Here is a 22,425-nt window from a genome sequence, read left to right on the forward strand (position 1 = left end):
TGATCCACCGGGAGCAGGATCAGAAACAAAAGTTAGACCCTCCCGAAATCTCGGATTAATAAAGAGTCTTTTTTTTTTTTTTCCCCCTTAAACTTTGAGATCACAGCTGCGGCTCCTCCGGTACACGCATGCATAATTTTCTTTTTTATCATTTTGGATGCCACCTTAGAAGGAAAAAAAAAAAAAAAAGAGGAAAGGAATCCCGGTCTCCTGGCGCGCATATGCCATGTATACAACCTCATTGATCTTCACTTGAACAAGTCCCTCATCCTCCTCTACAGCACTCCAGACATGAAACGGCAGCAGATTATGGGTGGATGCGGCCCACCGTGGGAAGCTAGGGAGCAGATAAAAAGGCCAGCCACTCGGGGGACTAAAGCTGTGTTTTGAAGGCCGAAAGGAAGCGCCGGGTTCCCCGCACGTATGCATCCTCCTCTCCCTCCTCCTCCTCGCCTCCTTTTCTTGTCCGCTGCAAAGCGAGCGGTTCCTGCACTCTTCTTGTTCTTTGACACCCGGTCTCCTCGGTCCCGGCGGACCGTCCTAAGCCTTGCTCATGGCGGCTGTCTCTGCAAAGCCACGGCCTGAGCTCTCGGCCTGGAAGAAAAACAAAAGAGGGAACGAGAGAGGAGGAGATCTGTCCTCTAATCCGCTTTCTTTCGCGGCGTAGGAGGAAAGCTGGAGTCCTCGGCATCACCTCAGACAGGAGCCGCTCTTTGGATGCCACCGCCTGAACTCCCGTGCGTCCCTGCAGTTCCCGGTGGAGCAGAAAACGTGGCCAATCCGTCGTTCTGGTCAAATAACTGCTTCTCCAAATGCGCCGGCCCGTCTTAAACTTTCCTGTGGACACAAAAGCGAAGGTGCGAAAGCGCTTCCATGATCCTAATACAGGCCCGTCCTTTGTTTCTCCGCTCCAGCATCTATAATCACACCTTCCCTGGGCCTCCTGAAAGCACCTCTCCACCTTGACTAACTTTTCCAAGCGCTCATTAGTGGAGCGGCTGAAGTTTGGAGGGTATGAAGTGGGCCGGCAGATTACCCCCTGTAAAGTAGCGCACCTCAGGTAATCACGCTAATGAATTCAAGCACCCCTCACCTCCCATCGCACTCACCCCTTTCCCTACTTTCTCCTTTTCTCCCACACCGGCGGGTCGGAGCGAGAAGTGCCAAACAACAAAAGAAGTGTTTGTTTGCATAATATTAGCGCCGGCACACAGTGGCGGGGGCCCTGACTGCAGGACTGGCTGGAGGCCTCCCGTGAACACAGGTGGAGCAGGGTGAGCATCACTGGGACCAATTAGACCAGAGCTCAGGTATATTAGCATGTTTGAGTGGAGCTGGATGTTTCGAGGGATCGGCGGGCCGCAGGAACGCCCGACCGCAGCCCGTTATGCGCTAGATATTTATTTGCAGTGACACATGTGCCAGAATAAAAACACAACCACTTGTTAGCGTTTTTTTTTGTTTTTTTTTTAAAGATTACTAAGAAGGTGAGGCCTGTGTCTTCAGGATCTGAGCCTTAGAGGTCAATGAAAACACTTGGTTTACAGAACGTGGCCAGTGAAAAAGAATGAGAATGAAATAAACACCATTTCTTCCTTCATGGACTCCCTGGGTGGGCGCTGTCGAAGGAATGAGGGTGAATTCTCAACACACGCTCGGCCTAATAAGGCTGATGGCAGCACTCATATTTCACAGGAGGGCTTCCTCCGTCTGTCTGCACAGAACAGGTGAGATTTATTGTTTTGTGGGTTAATACATGTGGACACTCACCTCAGGCCACGGGAGCACATAGAGATCACTCTATGCTGTGGGAGCAGGAACTCTATCATCGAGGTCAACAAGCAGGAAAGGCGCTCCAATAACTGCAGTGACGTCATTATCCGCTGCTAATTTGATTAAGTCCGATAAGAGCAGCTCAGAGAATACTAAACCTGTGTTGGTTTTAAAGTAATGTCTATAATTATTATATTTGACTCCACGGCAGAGCTCACCAGAAGCGGGTCACAAGAGTCATGGGTGCTGTATCATTTCTCACCACTAGATGGGGGTAAAATACCGCATGTTGAGACGCGTGTGTCCCGAGTTAAGGTTGTTAATATGTACAAATGGAGTTTATAAAATATGTTTTTATATTTTGGTTTAGATGTTACAAGTTTTTTTATGGGATTTTTGCCTGAACATGTCTTTCTTTGCCATCATGAACTGACGTTTCGTTTTCAGCCCGTGATTTTGTGGTCTATTTTAGAAGTCTCGCGTAAGCAACGGAAATAATTTCTACCTCCGTTTTGTGAGGATTTAAACTAGCTGAATAAGTGTCTGAAGTACGTATTAATTTTAGTTACGGTTGAACTTTGAAAAACAAGCCACAAGATGGCGCCACGAACACATGAAAGGCGTCTGGCTCGAATGACCTGCCTTATATAATCTGCTGTTGACCATGTTATAAAGGTATTTAAAACATATTTGCAAAAGAGGAGTCATGTGTGCAGTATTTAAGTGTTAATCCTTTACTGTTTTACGAGGTTCTGCTTCTGATTGTCTACATTTAACAAACCATAGCGGGGATATTCACGTTTATTTACAGGTTTTATACTAGTTGTCATCAGATGAGCCCTGTAGACAACCAGCCCCTTCCTACATGTGCATTAAATCAATGCAGCGAACCACAAACAGCTTCTCGGGATCAGAATAAACTCGATGAATTTAAAGGTCTTGTATTTGAATGAAAGCTGATGTTCGAGAACTACACATGCAGACCTTCCTGCGGCGCCATATTAGCCTGGGCTTTTTTGGATGTGGATGTTTTACAGCCACAGCTTTGGCACTCGTGTCGCCATATGGGACACTTCTCTGCCGGTAACCCCCCCCCCCCACCCCCACAATCGCACCAACCATCTGGCGTGGAGGGGCTGCTGCTGAGCTGTTGGAATGTCTGCAGGTGACTTCTTAGCTTTAACTCGGAGCCATTGCTCGCATTAGGCCTGCAGATTGGCGCAGGCCTCTAATCTCTCCAGCCAAAAAATATCAGTGACAGATTGGACCCAGTCTGAGTAGCTGTGCTATTAAATATCTACTGAAATGTTTCCCACTGCGGAAGCTTTTCGGCAGCTTTGTGTTATGAACTGGTTTTATGTTCACTTTGGTCTGAAGCTCAAAAGTGGAGTTTATGTTCATAATAAGAGTCTCTGTCGGCGCAAATGTACCGAGAGGCCTATTGGAAGGTGGATTTCTTCAGGGTTTTTCAAGGATATGTTCATTTTAGTTCTGAGAAACTACATGTGGATAAATGTGTCCCACGAGTGTTTCCGATCCATCTGAGTTTTTACATGTAGAAATCAAGTTTAATTCCTATGCCCAAACGGGATTAGTTGACCAGAGAGTTGCCAAGGTTCTCTCTCAGGTCTGTTTATGTTGGGGGCTAGCTAACGATGGAGGGGGCTAGCTAAGATGGAGGGGGCCCCGCCGCAACATTTATATGCATAGTTTAAATCAAGGGAACTAAAGAATCCGTTTGGATGCTAAACTTAGCACACAATGCCTTACACGCGTGTCTATGAGTGACATAGTTGGTTTATGAACCAAAATCCGGAAATTTGACCTGTTTATTACTAAAGTTACTATTGAGTAAAATGAAAAACGTTTATATTTAAATGTGTGGTGACGCCACCAGTGTTCCGCGCGCGCGCGCGTGTTGTTGCGCGAGGAAAAGCCGGAGCTGTCCAGAGTGCTGGAACGCTCGCGCGTCTTCTCCATCTTTATCAGGTATTGTTTCCATTCCAGGGGATCCCGGGGTCTCGTCCTGTCCCCGCTCTCCTCCCCGGCTCTGTACCCCGCTCTGTCCCCGGCTCTGTCCCCAGCTCTGTCCCCATCTCTGTCCCCGGCTCTGGTCCCGGCTGTCCGGCTCTGTCCCCGGCTCTGTCCCCGGCTCTGTCCCCATCTCTGTCTCCCGGCTCTGTCCCCGCTCTGTACACCCTCTGTCCCTCTCTGTCCCCTCTGTCCCCAGCTCTGTCCCCAGCTCTGTCCCCGGCTCTGTCCCCAGCTCTGTCCCCGTCCTCTCAACCCCCTCCCCCGTGATTGAGCCGGGGAGGCGGACACTTTAACGGCTCCGACGTCAGCGCCGCTGCAGACATGTGCCTCCATCATCCAATCGCCTGCCCGGAGCCGCAGTCAGCCTCTCTCTCACAGGAGATCCCTCCGGTGAAGACGAGCGTAGGCAGGACTGTAGATCACCTTCAGCAGCCAGCAGCACCGAGGTCCCCCCCCTCCCCGACAGAAGCGGTTTCCTTTTCTCGGCTCGAATCACCGTGTAGCGACCATGTCTGTAGCGGGGCTGAAGAAGCAATTCCACAAAGCCACTCAGGTAAGAGCTCGACCAGCACCGGATCTAAGAGGTCCTTTCGTCGCGGGGCAACCGGACGTGGGGTGTTTGTAAGATGTTGATGGTGATTTATGGGCTGAGCATCACTTCCTGCGGGCGCGCGGTGCAGAGTCGTGCTGCAGCGCTGCACCAACAGCATCTCTGCGACGGGAGCGCGCTGACGTTCCCGCATCGCGGGTATTTCTGTGTCAGGGAGGCAGGTGGCATGATGGAGGGGGACGTCAGTTCCTCTCACATACCCTTCAGATGACATTCCGAGGAGGGGGGAAACAACCACCGAGCCGCAGAGCATGACGGCCGCTCGCGCTGACTGCGCAAGTTGTTCCCTGGAATGGAGGAAGATTTAAATCAGCGGTTCCCTCAGCGGGAACTCCGTTATGCAATCGTTAAGTGCGGAAATCCTCTCCGAGCAGAGCAGGGACCGCACGCCATGACCCCGCCGCCCTCTAAACGCATTTAACGCCCATCCCGGGACATCGGTGATTAAATAAATCGTGGCCCCTCCGCCCCGCAAAGGTGCGGGGGAGGGGGGGCATTCAGGTGATTTAAGCCTGTCAGGTTAGGACACACGGTGGAGGTGAGACCACGTGATGCGCGCAAACTGGCCGAGGCCGCCCAGGAAAGTGACGTTTCATGAATTATTAGCGGGGGCCCACCTCGACCCCCCCCCCCCCCCCCACACACACACATACACATAGACATACACTTTAATGTGGTTAAAAGGGTTATTCCTCTGCTCTCCTTGTGCCTGGTCATGGGTGTGGTCAGTGTGTGGAATTTAGTTAGTTGGATTTTGTTTAAATATTCAGCTTTTTTAAATCATCATCTTAAAAAAGCATAATTTTGGGACAGTTTGTTCATGAGGTGTAAAATAGTTGTTTTTACAGTCGGGGGTCCCCCCTCCATGGCTCTGCCATGTTTCTACAGGAGCCTAGAACAGACAAAAAGGCTTCAAAGCCATACTTTATTCATTCTCATCTTATATAATCCATCAGTTTTGCAACATCGGAGCTAAATTCCTGGATACGTCGACTGACATCCTTAAAGGTCATCTTTATCCACTTTATTTAAATATCTAACCCCCGACAGTCAGGCCGACGGGGCATCGTCCCCGTCAGACCACCAAAGACCCGTTAAAATACAACAGAGGTGGAAGACACGTGGACAATAACAGCAAATGTGGATTTTCAACCCAGAATCAGAATCCAAAATTGCTACTAAGCCTTTTAACTTCTGTGCCCGTATGTGGTCGCGACCATAACAACTACAGGACTCCTGCAGAGTCGCCCTCATGGATGTAAAATCAGGCCAAACCTCAAACGTCTCAGATTTATCAGGCTTAGATTGTGGACAGCAGTTAGCAGGGGACAGTTAGCAGGGGACAGTTAGCAGGGGACAGTTAGCAGGGGACAGTTAGCAGGGGACAGTTAGCAGGGGACAGTTAGCTCGCCTCACAGATTGTGCTAATTCTGCATGATGAGACTATTAAAGCCCATTAGCCCCCCCGCCGCAGATGTTCCTCATTGCCTCAAATGCATCTCCGTGTGTGACAGTCGCTGCTGCGCAAGCGTTCGTACGTGTGATCACGCGTGCAGCGATGTGACTTCCGGTGTGCACGTATGAAGAGAGTGTGAACATGCAGCCAGGAGGCCTGAACCAGCCACTGCTGTGCAGCTTTAGTTATTCCGCTGTGGTCGGAGCTGCGCACGGTCTCGCGCGTGCCTTTGCAGCCTTCTGTTGTGATTCATTCAGCACACACACACACACACACACACACACACACACACACACACATAAATACAACCTCCCAGTGGCAGAAGGCTCCTTTAACCCCTCTCTTCTTGTGCCACAGTCCTGTAATCCGAGTCCAGATTTACACCAATCTGGCTGTCAAATACCAGCACCCACACACGCATGCGCGCACACATGCACGCGCACACACAGGAAGAGGGGGTGAGACAGTGCTAACAAATTCTCTTGGATTTATACTTCTCATTTCCTGGGCTGTTTTAGTGAAGTTTTTAAGTAAAAGGCAGGTTGTGCTGCAGCCGATAACCTCTGAAATTAGAGGCTGCAGCCTCGTGAATATCAGGTGCACCGATCCGCGTCCTCGGGTTTCTCTTTGCTGATAACATGGGCAGCCTTGTGTGGAGCACAGGACACCTGGGAGGGGACATTCTCACGCACGCATGCCCCCCGCACGTGCTCTGACAACATCAGTGTAGCCTCATGTACATTTTATGTAATTTATTGCAACCGAGTGCAGTCACATTTCAGTTAATAGACATCATCTCTCTCTCTCTCTCTCTCTCTCTCTCTATGTCTCTCTCTCTCTCTCTCCCTCCCTCTCTCTCTCTCTGTGTCCCCACCAAGGACGTTGGGGTGATAGAGAGGCTTAATAAACAGTCTATTCATAAAAAAACTGGAAGCACAGACCATGAAGGGCGAAGTTCATGCGAACCCACTAAAATAAATATGAGTTTAATTCTTTATTTATGCCCACGTAGCTTTTTTTTTACACTTCTGTAAAGATCAGTCCTGTCAAAGGTGATGCATTTACACCTCCAGGCAGATGAGTCACGTGCACAGCAGATTCCGTTGTGGTTCTGTTCCCCTGGCGAGAGTCAGTGCTCAATCCCAGAGCTGCAGGAAGCCTCACTTATCTGGGCGGAGGGGATCCAGAAACGTTAATTAAACACAGGCTGTTGGCGGAGACACATTTCCAGGGGGTGAAGAGATTGTTTTTTTGACTTATTCTGGTAAAAATGCAGCTGGAAATTGAAGAATTGACCCACGATGCTGCAAGAATTCCTCCTTTTGTCTGTTTTCCCTGCGTGGGTCTCCTCCCAAGGAAGGATCGGCAGGGACTTCCTGGCAGCCATCTTGATTTCCATCGCTTCTTCCTGCAGAGGCGTTAACGGATTCGATTCTCTAGTTGTCTGAGAGTGGAGCAGAGATCCTTTATTGGTCGTGGGCCTTGGTGTGAGCCGAGGGTTCCCTCTGTGTGTGCTGAATGCTAATATCCGCTTCACGTTCCTCTCTCCTTTATGCAGACTCGTGATTCACTGAAGTAAATCCCCCTTTCTGCAGAGACCTCCCTGGTGTGTGTGTGTGTGTGTGTGTGTGTGTGTGTGTGTGTGTGTGTGTGTGTGTGTGTGTGCGTGTGCGTGTGCGTGTGTGTGTGTGTGTGCTCTTAAAAGCAACTCTACCTTTAGACTTCATCAGAAAACAGCCCTGTGTGCGTCCCGCAGGTGCACGTGCGTGCATGCGTGCATGCGTGCCTTCGTGCGCGTGGTCAGCAGCGAGGTTCCTGGATGCCGGCGGGGGGGTGGGGGTGGGGGTGGGGGCAGCAGATTGTGAGTGTGTGACTCATCCAGCACAGATCCTCTGCAGGCCTGCAGTGCAGATCCAGCTGGGAGATAACAGACGTGTGTGTGTGTGTGGTGTGTGTGTGTGGTGTGTGTGCGTGTGTGCGTGTGTGTGTGTGTGTGTGTGTTGGGGGGGGTGGCGGCAGGAAGGAGAGTGTGACGGAATCACCCCAGAAAGTTTGTTTCTAAGGCTCCGTTGTTATTTCCCACTGTAGGATTGATTTTTAATGCCTGGTTTCCCTGCTCACCGGGAGCGCGCACGGGAGCTGGAAAACTGCCCCGTCTGCGTTGGGACGTCAGGGGTGAATGACAGACGGACGGGACTATTTTGGGTCGGACGCTGTGGGCGCCACACGAATGAAAGCTGGGCTGAGCTGAACTCATTGGAACGTCCTCACCCAGAAGAGACGGGAATCAGCGTTTCTGTTTGAATAGTCTGAGCCTTTTGCTTATTGAGCTTTGATCCTTTGATCTCCGCTGTGCTTTTCCTCCTCCCTCCGTCCCTTCCAGCACCAGTAATCAGCACACAGAATATAATATAAATATAATATATATAATATAAATATTCTGGCCACATTCCACAGCAGCTGCAGCAGGAGAAATGATCTCACTCTAAGATCTCAGAGGTCGTGCAGACGGACAAACGGATCGGTTGTAGATCCTTCCATCATCTTTCCACATCGTAGTGATGATGGTAAAACAGTGTCACCTTCGGCTGTTGCGTAACCCCCGATGACCCCAGAAATCAGATAAGGATCGGACTTTTATGGCCGGGTAAACGGGCTCGGAGATCAGGTCACACCAGTGCAACTCAAATCCATTTCCCGGAATCCTGCGACACGGGCCAATCGGAACCTAGAGAGCCGAGGATCGGGATTCGTGGGCCTCACCTGGCGCTTTGTGAGGGTGGATGTGGACGGTTGCGCCTCCGCTCATGACCTTTGACCCCCGAGCAGAGGCGGCAGAGCAGTGAGACGGGGAGGTGTGAGAGTCCCATAGAGGGGGGAGCTGGAGCTTCCTCCAGACCCGCCCGCCAGCGTTCCCAGTTTCTGGACTGGCACGGTCGGGGGATGAAGCGGGATAAGGGGCGGATGCGTCCTCAGCCTGGGGGGTGGGGGTGAGGGGGCGCGCTGGGACTGCTCCTCTCAGGCCGAGCGCCACGTCAGGGATTACGCCGGGATTAATCGGAGCGCCGTGACTTCGTATCATATCGTAGTCGTGTGGACTCTGAATCACTAATCTCCAAAACGTGCCGCATGTGCCGGAGCAGGCCACCGGACCGTACCATGTGACCGCGCCGCCATGTGACCGCGTACCATGTGACCCACACTTGACATTCGTTCATGTTATAGATTTTTATGCATTAAACCCATATAATCAGACTATAATGATGTATATATTGGTTCTGTACAGGTAACACACTCCTACTATCCAGATCTTTACTCTGCACCTTAGAAATGAGGCTTAATGGTATCCATCAGTATTATGGGATGTGAAGCAGGAAGTCGATATCCGCTGGAGGACGTGGCGCCGCTTCATTCTTCTCTGGACGCATCACACGTGCTCGCATACATCCATATCGTTCATTTAAAGATGGAAATTCAGTCTTTGGGTCTCTGCGCGTCCAGCTTTCCTTTTTTTCCGTGTCCCCGTATTGATTTGGATCTGGAAGCTCGGCCGTTCGATTCCCTCGAATCATTATTCCGCTGTCGCGCCGCGGCGGCCGCGGTTGGAGGGAGGGGGGGGCTCGTTTGTCTTCATCAGCAAAGATAATAAATCTGCTTTTGTGCGGCTGGAGGCTGCGTGTTGAGTTCAGGGTCTGTTAACGCTCCGACGTTCAGTTTATGCAGAAGGTGCTGTTCCTCCCCCACAGTCCAGGCTTCACTGGTCGACATTTATGAGGGTTCTTTCTATATTTCTGTTGCTTATTGTGAACCAGGAGGTTTTTTTGGGTGTTGTTCTTAGTATATATTTCAAGTTTAATGTTAGATAGCTGATATTTGGCACCGTACCAATGACTTGATTAAACCTGAAGGAAAATGTTGGGCAGAGTTGGAATTCAGATCGAACAAAGCCAACAAGAAAGTCTAAGTGTCCAGTAAAATGGCAGAAAATTCCAGTTTAAATGGCGAAATTTTCAGTTAAAGTGATCACTTATGCAGTTAAAGGAGGAGGACAAAGTCCCACCAAAACCACCACGAACAAAAGCAGCACAGTGAACACAAGATGGAGGCGGGAGGTGCTGACGAGCCTTTCGCACGTTCTCGTGGTTCCTGAGGAGAACCGCGGGAGGTGCCACCAGAACAACGTTCAGGAAGCGTCCAAGAGGACAGGAGCTGCGATGCCTCGTTAAAATACTGATGTTGTGTCCCGTGCACGCCATCCCTGAATGCAAACACACGCCAGCTGGCGTCCCCCTCACCTTCCTGCTCGGCTGCAGACTCCACTGTTACATAAGAGCTGGTTTCCAAACAGATTACGGTGGTCACAGCCCCCCCCCCCCACACACACACACACACACAGACACACAGGGATATTAGAGGTCAGTGAAGCAGCATAGCCAACCAGTCGGCTGATGCTGGTGAGGACAGAGGACGCACCCCCACCCCGCTCTGGTGCTAATCCAGTCTGATGTGTCCCCGTCTGGGCTAAAATCCACGACCGCTTCGGTGGCGCCACGTCCTCCGTCCTCTCCGACGCCACCTGGATGACCCACGGGATTACAGCTGCAGTCGGGCCAGAATGATGCGTTGGACACCAGGAGTTCAAAATAAATCATTTTTCCAGGATCCCGTGAGAGCTTGTCTGATCTAATCAAATTCAAACTCTAAATATCAAAAAGTCGGTAAATTCCGTTGTTCTAAAGCTACCCACATCGCCACCTTGTGGTTAAACAAACATGTAAACGAAAGTCCCGACAGGGTGATAAACTCACTGGTAGGTCAGGGTTTGTAGTTCCTTTGTCCTTAATAGGCTCCAGTGATCCGGCCAGACGGGATCAGCTGATGTGTTCCTGGATGCTTTCTTAAGTAACGGAGGACCTTTATTTAATACTGAAGGTGTAATCCTAAAAAGGTATTCAGGGATCTATTATGGGAATAAAACCCTCGCAAGGACCTCTGCCACCATTGTTTTTAGGACTAGCGCCACACGCTAACATTGTGGACTCTTAAAGTGCAGCGCAGGGACGTTTTAATGCCGTCAGGAATAGTCAGATCCTTCCGTTATTGTCCAGAAGCAGGAGCCGTCCTCCTAATAGCCTCGCTAATCACCCCTGTCATTTTTAATCTCCCTCCTCCACCCAGGGCGTATTTAAAGCGCGGCCCTCCGTGTGCCCGGCCAGGATTACGCCAGTGAGCCAGAGAGGAGGAGGAGGGGGGGGGGGGGGTGGAGATCGGCAGCAGGCAGCGAACTCCTCCACTGACTCACATTGGGCGCCATGTGACCGATGCTAACAGCTAGCAGTGCGTTTGTGACAGAAAATAACGCTCGGCGGACGATGTGGCACGAGATCACGCCGGGGACGTTAGCGTCGTGCGCTAGCATCACACTTTAACCGCTCTGATGGGCTCTAGATGCAGGAGGCGACTAAAATGATCGCCTCCGGCCAGAGCGCGTCGTCACTCAGCATCAACCGGCCTTATTTTCCTGGAAATTGCTTTCTCTGGCGGGAAAAATTGCGTGTTGATCTAACTGCCGAAGGTGCGATTCGAGCATGTTTTCACTGAAGAGGGGATGGAGAAGAACTTTAACTGGGAAAAAAACCTTTTCCATCGACATTTTAGGAGTATAAATAACTGCATCGAATGGTACAGGTGTCTGATTCCAGCCTCTGTGTAGTCGTGATGGATTATTGATTCTGCTGCTCTGGGCTTGGAGAGGGCGCTCTAATCCTGGACATCAGACACTTTTTATGTCTGGGGCGCGTCTCTTCCTCACCTCTTTAATAGCATTAGCCGCTGATGTCTTTACGCTCTCACGATTTCAGGTTGGGTTTCTGCCGAGGCAGCATCGTTTCTTCAGATTAAACCCCCCTCCAGCGCTATGATAGTCTGATAAACAGATTAAGGTTCAGGGAATTTCCTTGTAAAGGGAGGTTGAGCCCCTGGTTGGATGTAAACTGGAGCAGACCAGTAGCTGTGCTTCCCTGATCATTCCAGACTATTTTAAGCGGTTGAATTCTTTAACAGGTGATTAACTGAATGTACAGCATCAGGTGTTATGTCAGGATCAGAGCTGCGTTGCTCTCCAGCGGCTCCGTCGGTGCTTTTAAAGGGTCCGGTGGGGGCAGGCGAGGACAGGATGACCCCTGGAATGATGTGGGAGAGTTGGGGATGAGCGGCGAGGACGGCCTGCAGCCTTTGACAAGGGCTATTTTCTGCACATCTCTTTAATCCGCTTCCATTAGTGCCGCTGTGGGTGGAAGAGAAAAGGGGAATAAGGGAGAAACCGTGAATCGGACCTGAAAGGTTTGTTTTCTGGATCCCCGTTTCGCTGGGCGTGTCAGGGTGAAACATGAGGGCATCTCTCCTGTCTCGCAGTCAGAGGGGCGAGAAGTGGCCCCCTGGACATGGCTAACGGAAGGTCCTCTGCGTCCCCTGGCTGGTGGCGGCGCACGCTCCCCCCTCAGACGCTGACCAGCGGCGAGCAAACACGGCATTTGAAGGACGAGCACTCGTCTTAACGCTCAGCCGTCGGCTTCCGTCCGTTTATTCCTCAGATGGTGAAACAGGACCCAGGATTCAGAAGCAGCCTTGAATATAAAAGCAGCTTCGGGAGGGTCACAAGCTGAAAATAGGTCCACGCAGCCTTCTGGGGGTGACGTAGAGGCCTCTGACATCACTCCAGCGTCACTGTGACCACTTCCTGGCAGCCAGGAGCAGTTTTTTTTTTTCCCTTTTTGTTTAATCCATATAAGGTTCAGTTCTGGCCGCCTCTGCGCGGATCACCTTGGGATGTCCTCTGGAAGAGAGGACGGGTTGGTGGAGATGAAGCACGAGCAATGAGGAGATGAGGAGAGGAGATGGGTTCTCTGGGGGGGGGGGTTAGCCCTTCCTCCACTCTTGCATATTCAGTCATGACAGGATTCTCCTCCAGCTCTTCATCACGTACAGCCGTCACACTCCAGCATCCAGAGGGTGCCGCGGCGACGGCTGTCGGACACCAACTCGCCTTTTCCTTCCTGCTTTTTATCACCGTCGCTCCCTCAGGACCCAGACGTGCCCCCGCAGGGTCCGACGCCTTCACTTAGCTTTAATAAATTGCACTTTCTCTGAGCTAAAAAGAAAGAAAGCAGCCTCAGAGGCTGTGAGTGTGGGTCAGCAATTCCACTTTTCATCAAAAGTCTCTGGAATTGAACCTCTCAGGTTGGAGAATTCTGTGGAATAAATTATATCTGACTGAGCATCTCCCTTTGATGTTGGTGGGCTCCTCAATTATTCACAGGCCTCGCTTGGCTGACGTGACTGTGGGAGATTTAGCGTCTAAAAGGCAGCGTTCTGGCTCTGCAAACGTCTAAAAATAGCCGTAATGATGTGCGGCGCCGTTGGCGTCCCAGGTGTGAGCGCGGCGATGACAGCCCGTGTTTCCGATGGCGCTCGGACGCCAAATTAGGAGACGTCTTTGATTCCGGCTTTGTTTCTCAAGATCAAAGCTGAGATGGCAGCATGGACTGAAAGTTACAGATTCTGAGTGTGTGTGTGTGTGGTGTGTGTGTGTGTGTGTGTGTGTGTGTGTGTGTGTGTGTGTGTGTGTGTGCTGTCACGATGTTTGAGCTTCCTGCTAAGTGGGATCAGAGGAGACTTTGCTGTTAGATGACTCAGAGCAGCGATCCTCAGGAAGTCTTACATTGCAGAAACTACTGTCACGGGCTCAGGCTTAAGCCGCCGCCCACGCTGACATCATCACGTCACGCCTCCGCACATCTCGCTTTAACTGGTTCATTTACCCGCTGCTGGTCGCACTCAGCCGCCTTTTCAGCCGCCAGTTCACGAACAGTCTGGCGTGTGGCCCCAAAGAGAGCAAACCCTGATGGTTTTGCTGGAGGAGGGGCTGCTTCTGTTGCTCCTGACATCCTCCAGAACCTCGTTGTCCTCCTCGGCCCGTCCTCCGAGGGCACCGCCTGCCCTGATTGTGTCAGAAGGCTGCCCCCTCCAGCCATCTGGTGGCATCGCCGCCAAGAGCTGGTTGATGGAAGTAACTGTTTTAGCATCATTGTGTGTGTGTGTGTGTGTGTGTGTGTGTGCGTGTGTGTGTGCGTGTGTGTGTGTGCGTGTTTGTGTGTGTGAGGGAGAGAGAGAGAGAGAGAGAGAGAGAGAGGACAGCAGCCAGGGGGATTTTGCTCTTAATGCCCCTGCTTGGAGAACTTTTCCCAGTCTAATGAGGACTGTTAGCATGTAGCGGCTCATACTCCCCCTAGTGTCCGCATACAGTAGTTGCACAAGCTCACGTTCACGTTAGCGTGTTTTACTTGGTCTCAGAGGGAAAATGAAAGATTAGATTCAATAGATTAAAAATAGAAATAGGCGCTCCGATTTTCACTCTTCTCTAATTTTTCATGTCACAGACGGTGAAGACTCCGAGGCTGACGTGTTGTTTTTGGGGTCTCTTTTGCAGAAAGTGAGCGAGAAGGTCGGCGGGGCTGAGGGAACGAAGCTCGACGATGACTTCACTGAGATGGAAAAGGCAAGGCTGAATCGTCCCCACCGAGGACAAAAGTCTCAATATTTGCTTCTTAGATGCGTCTCTAGTCATTGCCGCTCTCACCTCGGCTCTCCTGTCTCCCCACTTCCAGAGGGTGGACACCACGTCTCGGGCAGTGTTGGACATCATGACCAAGACCACCGAGTACCTGCAGCCGAACCCAGGTGACAAAACAAAACTCTCTTTGGACAAACACACATGCGTCCACAGAACCAGCTCCAGCCCGAACGCGCTGTCTTTGTCCCGCAGCCACCCGAGCTAAGATGAGCATGATGAACTCCATGTCTCGTATGAGGGGTCAGGAGAAGGGTCCCGGCTACACCCAGACCGAGGCCATCCTCGGGGAGTCCATGCAGAAGTTCGGCCGGGAGCTCGGAGAAGAATCCAGCTTTGGTGAGCTGTGGCAGATTATCAAAGAGACGTCTTTTATGCCTCACAAGAACGAGGCGGGATCATGTGACTCCCTCGCGGGCGTCCAGGTCTATTTTTAACAAGGTGCCTGAAGTTTGTTTTGCACCGAGTTCAAACAAAGGAGAAAGCCGCAGACGCTAATCTCAGCCGGGAGGCTAAACGCGCTTTTGTCCTTCAAGGTCTCGCTCTGGTGGACATCGGGGAAGCCATGCGTGAGCTGGGGGAGGTGAAGGACGCCCTGGACATGGAGGTGAAGCAGAACTTCATCGATCCGCTGCAGAACCTCCACGAAAAGGACCTGAAAGAGATTCAGGTGAGAAGGAAAGAACGTGGGCCGGGGAGGATTTTCTCATTGACTTTGATTTGGTGTCCCGTCGCAGCATCACCTGAAGAAGCTGGAGGGTCGTCGTCTGGACTTTGATTACAAGAAGAAGCGTCAGGGGAAGGTGACCGAGGACGAGCTCAAGCAGGCGCTGGAGAAGTTCGACGACTCCAAAGAGATTGCTGAGCAGAGCATGTTCAACCTGCTGGAGTGTGACGTAAGCCCACCTCATCCCCTCATACACACAATGCTGATGTAGCCTTGGCGCAGGAGCTAAAGCTCATTAGCATATGAGTGCTCGGAGCCGGTAACGGACCTCCCGGTGTCGGTTTTCCTCAGATCGAGCAGGTGAGTCAGCTGGCCGCGCTGGTCCAGGCTCAGCTGGAGTACCACAGCCGCTCCGCTGAGATCCTCACGCAGCTCTCCAGCAAGATCGATGAGCGGTCAGTGCTCCTGTTTACCCGGATTAGCTGGTTTAGCTACAATAACACGCAGAATTCTCTCATGATTCCACTTGTTTGTTGAGGGATCACGTTTTACACTCCGCAGAATAAGAGAAGCCTCAGGCAAACCACGGAAGGAGTTCGCTCCGAAACCGCGCACGTCTCTGGACTTCTCCATCAGCGAGAACCACAACGGAGGGATCCACGGCGCCCGCTCCCCAGGTGTGACCCTGATCCCGCGACCCCAGTGTCACAAACATGCACTCAGACTGGTTCTGGGGCAGATTGTCCCCAGTGGCGTGCAGGGCAACTTTTATTTAAACAGTAGCATTAGCATTAGCATGTGTTAGCGCCACACATACGCGTGCAAAGGGGCTCGGATAAAGCGGCTTCAGCCGAGATGTTGAGGGAAAGAGTGAATGAATGGAATCCCCACGCGTGGCTCCTAACGTCAAGGTTGTCGTTGTGTTATTTCAGGTGCGCGGTCTCCAGGTGAGCCAGCTCCGCCCTCTGTTGACGTTCCACTCATTCCTTATCGTTTTACGCTCATTTTAAAACCCTCCTCCGCTGCTCTCTTCCCGCCCCTCCTCCTCCCCCTTTTGCAGCAAGGTCTCCAGGTGAGAAAAAAAAACGTGACCCCCCCAGAGATACGACGTTATCTCTCCATCACCCCCCCCCCACCACCACCACCACCACCACCACCACCTGTTTTGGTTCATTCTCTGTCACTCGCTCTTTCCCGTTGGCGCCGTCCTCTCAGACCTCCAGAAACGGCCAACGGCAGACGAGCGTCCCCCCCCCCCCCCGCCCGCCGTTTGTCGTCTAACCTGCGTTTTATTCTGCTTTTGTTCAGTGACCTTCTGTTCTCATCCGTCGCCTCATCACTCGCCCGTCTTACACGCTGCCTCCGAACGCTTTGTTCACTTTGATGTTTCTCTTCTCCCTCCTTTGCAGCGAGATCTCCAGGTGAGCGCCGGCGGCTTGGGAAGAGGAGCAAACTCTCTCCTCCGCCCTTCTTACTTCTTTCAGTGGATCTGTGGGCGTTGACCTCAGTCTGCTTCCGTGGCCGCCGTCCTGCTTCTGTCTAATCTCTGCTTTCTCCTTTGCCTCCGCCCGTTTCTTTACTCGGTGTCTGAGGATCAGTTCAGCATTCTGGGAAGCTTCTCCGACAGGAAACGCTATTTTTCAACAGAAAGAAACGATTGATTTCCCAAAATGTTAAACTATCTTCTTCAATGCTAAATGAGCCGTTTTGTGACTTCCGGGAACTCACGTTTGTCTCTGTTTTGCTCCTCCTGCCTGCGTTCGCTCTTCCAGCCAGATCTCCAGGTGAGCATCTCACACCCGTTTATTCCGGTCATTAATATCCAGACCCAGTCCTGGAGGATCGCGGCCCCCGAGGACTGGGTCTGGGCGGCCCCGTCCCGCTTCACCGTTCTCCTGGTGTCTCCCGCTCAGCTCCGATGGATCAGCCCTGCTGCCGCGCCCTCTACGACTTCGACCCCGAGAACGAAGGTGAGCTAGGCTTCAAGGAGGGCGACATCATCACCCTGACCAACAAGATCGATGACAACTGGTTCGAGGGGATGCTGCACGGAAACTCCGGCTTTTTCCCCATCAACTACGTGGATACGCTGGTGCCGCTGCCCCACTAGGACGCCGCCACCAGCCTCCAGCCTCTCAGTGTTCAGAGCGACCCGTCGACCCAAACGCCCTCCCACCTGAGCGCCGCCTCGCGTCAGCAACAAGTCGAGCAGAGACTGAGCAGCAGCTGAACTAAATATTCTACGTTAGGAATCTGGGAAAATCAGACGTCCATCAGCAGTTTAAGGAACATTAAATCTTAGGAAATATATTAAAAAATACCATTTAGAGGCTTTTCATGATGCTCCAGCAGCTAAAATCTGCTGATTTTAATCACCTCCTGAGCTTTTTCTGCAAAAGAAAGAAAAAACCCAAACATTTCTCAGCAACCTCTCTCAGCTTACTTTGACTTCATTTCTTTTCGACAGATTTATTGATTTCTCTTCGTTACCTAGCAACACCTGGGCGCGAGCGCCCGTACGTGAGTTAGATACCAAAGCTACCTGCTACATGAGTGAATAAATAACAGCAATGGCGCCGATGTCGGAGTGGCCAACAGGGTTTTAATGCAGCAGGGTGGAGTATTTTTGGTATTTGCATGGGGGGGGGGGTCTATAGACTAACCTGTGTGACTTTACGTACCTGAGCCAGTGGTTTGTGGAGTGGTGACGCGATTTCCTAAAAAAACAAAACACTGTTGTGATGTTGAGGCGTGAAAACTGCTTGATGTGTCTGTGATATGATCATTCTGGAGGGTTTGACCGCTCGGCTGAGCGCCGTTCCTGTTGCGCAGCACTTTCCGCGGCGCGCTAGTCCCATTAGAACTGTGTAGATTAGCTTTGGAGCCTCAATCCAGACCCATTTAGCCGTAGTCGGGCCCGCACCGCTAACAGAACCCAACCAGTATTTACTGTTGTGTGGAGCGAGCTGCTCTAATCATGGGAAATATGCAAACCCGCGCTGAAAACCCTTTTTCCTCTGTTGCTGTCTCATCCTCTTGATGTGCGGTTTGACCTCAGAAACAAAGTTGTCAGTATTATTTGTCGGTGATCCGACCCCAACCGGAACCGTCCCGCGTGCTCGTCATCCCGGCCTGTTCTTCTCTGCAGCCTTGCTGATGTAACTAACACCTCTGCAGAAAACTGTGCAGCACTAATATCTTCTTCTTCTTCTTTTTTTCTAACAAAAAAAGCGACAAAAAACACCTTGTTAGACACGTGCATGTCTCTTTTGTGTGTGGGGGGTGGTGTGTGTGTGGGGGGGGGGGGGGTGAAGGGCCTCTGAGGAGGTCAATTTTTCTGACAGTGTTCAAAAACACGGATCTCTCGTTAATCACTGGACCTGTTCGTTATACTGGATAATTACAATAAATTATGCAAAAATCAAGCGACATCCTGCGTGTTTGGGTTTTTTTAAAGGGAAGCACAAGACAGAATAATTACGGTGTGAAGGTTATTTATGTATTTCTTTATTTTTTAAGGTGACGCGACTCCTTCCTTCTGATTCTCTTTCGCTTTTTTTTAAACAATTGTGTGTATCTTTGCCCTCAATGAGGACTGTACAGCTTTTCTGTGCTTTGTTTTCACCTTGTGTGTATAGTCGAGCATCGACAGTAACGTATCTTATTTTTGTAACTGTGACAGAAGTAAACACATACAGTATAGCTGTACATATATATGCGGTGTATTATCTAGAAACGTTGTGACAAGAGCGATTCTCTGTGCTGCACATGATTGTTTGGGGGGGTTTTGTCGCCGTTTTATTTGGATTTCAGTTCGGGGTTTACTGTTATTCTCACATCAGATTCTAAGACTGTATGCTTGATGTAAAGAAACAAATGTGACAAGTCGGTGTAATTTATTCAAATAAATACCAAGAACTGGTTTATGTCTGTCGCGGCTTTCATTTCCGGGCTGCAGAGGACAGTTTCTGGAGGTAATGAATCTGAATATAGAATCATTTAAGTTGCTGCTGACGTCTCCTGCTGTTGTGTTTAAACTCTGCAGGGAGCAGAAAAACAGATGCATTATTCATCTCGCTCCTTCCTTCCCGCTGGACTCATCTTGCAGCAGTCCAAGCTGAGGGGGGAAAGTAGGCCAGGTAAAAGATTCTTTTTGTGCCACAAAGACTGAATCATCCTGTGCAACAACAGCAGAGTCACGACTGATCCCAGACGGATCAGCTGGGATCCACAATCCAAACACATTCAGATGGAATTATGATTAAATTATCCCGTAGATCTTAAAGGGAGTGTGGGTACACAACGTGCCAAACCGCACGTTTCTCCACATTTATTTAAATATGTGCAGAAATACTGTATATACACTATATTTTTACTGGTGTCTTTTAGAGATGTAATGACCAGATTTGACCAGAAGGGGGCAGTAACAAAAAGTGAACACAATAACCGTGTTTTAACCCTGGACTTTAAATAATATACTAAAAAACGATCAACAACATTCACTAACTTCATTCAGCTTAATTAATTTATCTATCTTTTGTTTTTCACTCTCATGAGGAGTATCTGTCTTTTTTTTTAGACAAGGTGTAAATGAGGTTTTTTATTATTTTTAAGTTAGAAACAACTCAAAAACCAGTGAGACAGATTCCAGGATCCAGTTTGTGCAAAATAAAACGAGTGCAAAGATGCACGATTTGGGCAAAGAAGTGTGCAGCATTTAACATCAATCAGGCTGCAACTTCTGTGCACGTCCACGCTCCACGTGTCATTCTGGCTTAAGCACGCGTGCACATACAGACGGTTCAGCGGGGTCTGCTGGAACATCCTGCAGCCTCTCGGGTCTTTAGATCTGCATCAGAGCGTGTCGTCGTGACGGTCACACGCCCTGAGACCTGGCACTCCGCTAAGAACTGCAAATATAGACACAGCCTGGGCTTTGTTTGTTATAGTGCAGGTGAGATAAAACTAAACACAATAAGCACTACGGTGTTCTGGAATTAGCAGACGTGTACATTGGAGACACTGGACACATTTGCATGATGAAAGAATCCAGCCTGTGGCGGGTCATCGAGGTCGTCCAGATGCACCAGATGATGATGCTACAGTCCCAATTGCCTCCATCAAAGGTTTGAATTTAATGGTAAATTTGTTTTCATTTGACGGGACTTTTTTTATGCTTCCAGCCTGATATTAACTACAAACTGGTGTTGCTAATGTGGTCGGTTCATTAGATCCACTATATACTTAAGACTCTATGGACTGACCCATTGTAGATAATATAGGCGTTTGATATTATTAGTAGCAGAAGATGATTGTTTTAATATTCTGAAACAACCATTTTACACTGGTGTGCAGGTCCAGTATGAATCAGTGTAATTCACTCAAAGTCAATCATTTCTAAATAATTGAAAGCCCATAATGATTTAGACACTCTTGTCCTGCAGAAATTGATTTTTTCTGTCACCACAAGGCTTCTCGGGTGTCGGCATCTCCCACAATGCAACTGGGCATCTCCCACAGCTCCCAGTTTGGAATGTTGCAGTCTATTCATAAAATTCATATTGAAGGTTTGAGACCTTTTAAACGCCTTCAAACCATCCATTTTACACACACACACACACACACACACACACACACACACACACACACACACACACTCGATCGTGGAGGGTGCGTGAGGAGACAGGCAATCCAGTAAAAAGCATTCCTCGGAGCGTCTCTCCTGGTGGGTGGGCTGCTTGGACACTGGCCCACAGATCCTTTGCAGCCTGTGTGTGTGTGTGTGTGTCTGCACACACAATTCATCCACACACACTCGCTAATACACCGATGATGAGCTACTGAAGCCTTGATCTCAAAGGTTGAGCCTACAAAAGGCAGCTAAACTGGCCTGTCCATCTGATGGATGCAGCAATTCCCTTACTTTGTGGGTGAGAAGCCATTTATATCTGCACACACACACACACACACACACACACACACACACATTTGAAACAGGCGGGGTTGTCAGACACTCCATCATGTTTGACACTTAAATTAGCCGCAGCGCTAAACGCATGAATGGCAGGCTGCGTGTGTATCTGCGCCAGCCTGCAACCACAGCGGACCACAAGTCACCCGCAGTTACGGTGCGTACGTGGAACAAGTCTGCAGTTATTAAACCTCGGCGCCTCCCAGCAGCGATCGGAACTGGTTCTGCCACTGCCGAGTGGAAATTCAGAAGCCAACATTGTCTCCAACGGCTGAAAAACACTAGAAAAGATGCCCAAATTGATCTCAAAGCCTTGCAGTTGGAAGAGAAATCTGTGAGCAAAGGGAAATTTGGCGGCTCCACATTCATTTGACAGCAGAAGGACATTTATGCCCAGAGCAAACAGGAGCGGAACCTGTTGCCTTAAGCTCAAAAATGAACTCAGGTGAGGTGAGGTCACCGCTTCCACCATCAGCGAGCCGCCATTGGTCGAATTAGCCACAATTTGGTTCGTTCTGACTCTCGGGGGAGATGAAATAAAGTTAAAATGGCATCAGGATGACGGCAGAGAAGAAACAATACTGATGACCTCATTGGCCACTATTGATCATGTGACTACATGATGAGAGGAATTCTGATAAACCCACTCAGGCAGACACATGAGCCACTCTTCAGGACGGTCACATGACCACCACGGAGACCCACAAGGGTGCAGCAACTGAAGGTGGCAGCGAATCTGGATGAGGGTGAAGAAAGAAAACAAGTGGCTGGAATATCGAATTCAGTGTTTCATTCAGTTCAACTGAAAAAAGAAACCCCCTCAAGAAGAACAAACACGGTTCAATAACAGTAATGACAAACCAGAGAAGAGGTCTCTCTCTCACACACACACACACACACACACACACACACACACAGAGGCGCAGCTGGTGGTGGGAGTATGCCAGTGTGTGTCATTACATGTTTTCCTGTGGTGTTCTTACATAGTTTCTCTATTCAACAGGAAAGCCCAGCTCTCAACACCAGACAGAAGCAGCTAATTCCCCCGTCTGTCAGAGACGCTCGCACAGGCGCTGAGAGGAGATGACAAATGAGGCTGCGAGACAGGTCAGGCAGGAATATGGCCGCCGCAGCAGCCCTGAGAGGGAGCCAATGGAGGGGGCGGGGCTTCAAACAAATATGTCAGTGTCAACACGTGTGTGCGTGTGTGTGTGTGTGTTTGTGTGTGTGGGGGGGTGTTTGTTGATGGCAGTGTAAGGGTCTGCGGGGGTCTGACGCCAGGCTC

The 22,425-nt window shown here is 50.3% G+C and overlaps 1 protein-coding gene across 7 annotated transcripts in view; it reads left to right on the forward strand.

The window, feature by feature from the left end:
- The window catches only part of sh3gl2a (SH3 domain containing GRB2 like 2a, endophilin A1), a 180,404-nt gene extending 161,315 nt beyond the window's left edge, over nt 1-19,089 (forward strand). The window contains exons 1-13 of one of the 7 annotated variants that reach the window (XM_057034542.1): nt 4,173-4,360; nt 14,362-14,430; nt 14,540-14,612; nt 14,698-14,841; nt 15,039-15,172; nt 15,240-15,398; nt 15,521-15,624; nt 15,731-15,846; nt 16,102-16,116; nt 16,230-16,241; nt 16,579-16,590; nt 16,942-16,953; nt 17,083-19,089. In XM_057034542.1, the coding sequence (XP_056890522.1) occupies nt 4,316-4,360; nt 14,362-14,430; nt 14,540-14,612; nt 14,698-14,841; nt 15,039-15,172; nt 15,240-15,398; nt 15,521-15,624; nt 15,731-15,846; nt 16,102-16,116; nt 16,230-16,241; nt 16,579-16,590; nt 16,942-16,953; nt 17,083-17,279 (1,092 nt within the window). In that variant the 5' untranslated portion in view covers nt 4,173-4,315 and the 3' untranslated portion in view covers nt 17,280-19,089. Of the gene's footprint in view, nt 1-4,166; nt 4,361-14,361; nt 14,431-14,537; nt 14,613-14,697; nt 14,842-15,038; nt 15,173-15,239; nt 15,399-15,520; nt 15,625-15,730; nt 15,847-16,101; nt 16,858-16,941; nt 16,954-17,082 lie in introns of those variants that run through there. The other 6 variants (XM_057034540.1, XM_057034545.1, XM_057034543.1 and 3 more) reach the window with 6 other exon arrangements.
- Nucleotides 19,090-22,425: the final 3,336 nt, after the last annotated feature.

Source organism: Takifugu flavidus, chromosome 6, assembly GCF_003711565.1.
Source record: "Takifugu flavidus isolate HTHZ2018 chromosome 6, ASM371156v2, whole genome shotgun sequence".
Classification (NCBI taxonomy): domain Eukaryota; kingdom Metazoa; phylum Chordata; class Actinopteri; order Tetraodontiformes; family Tetraodontidae; genus Takifugu; species Takifugu flavidus.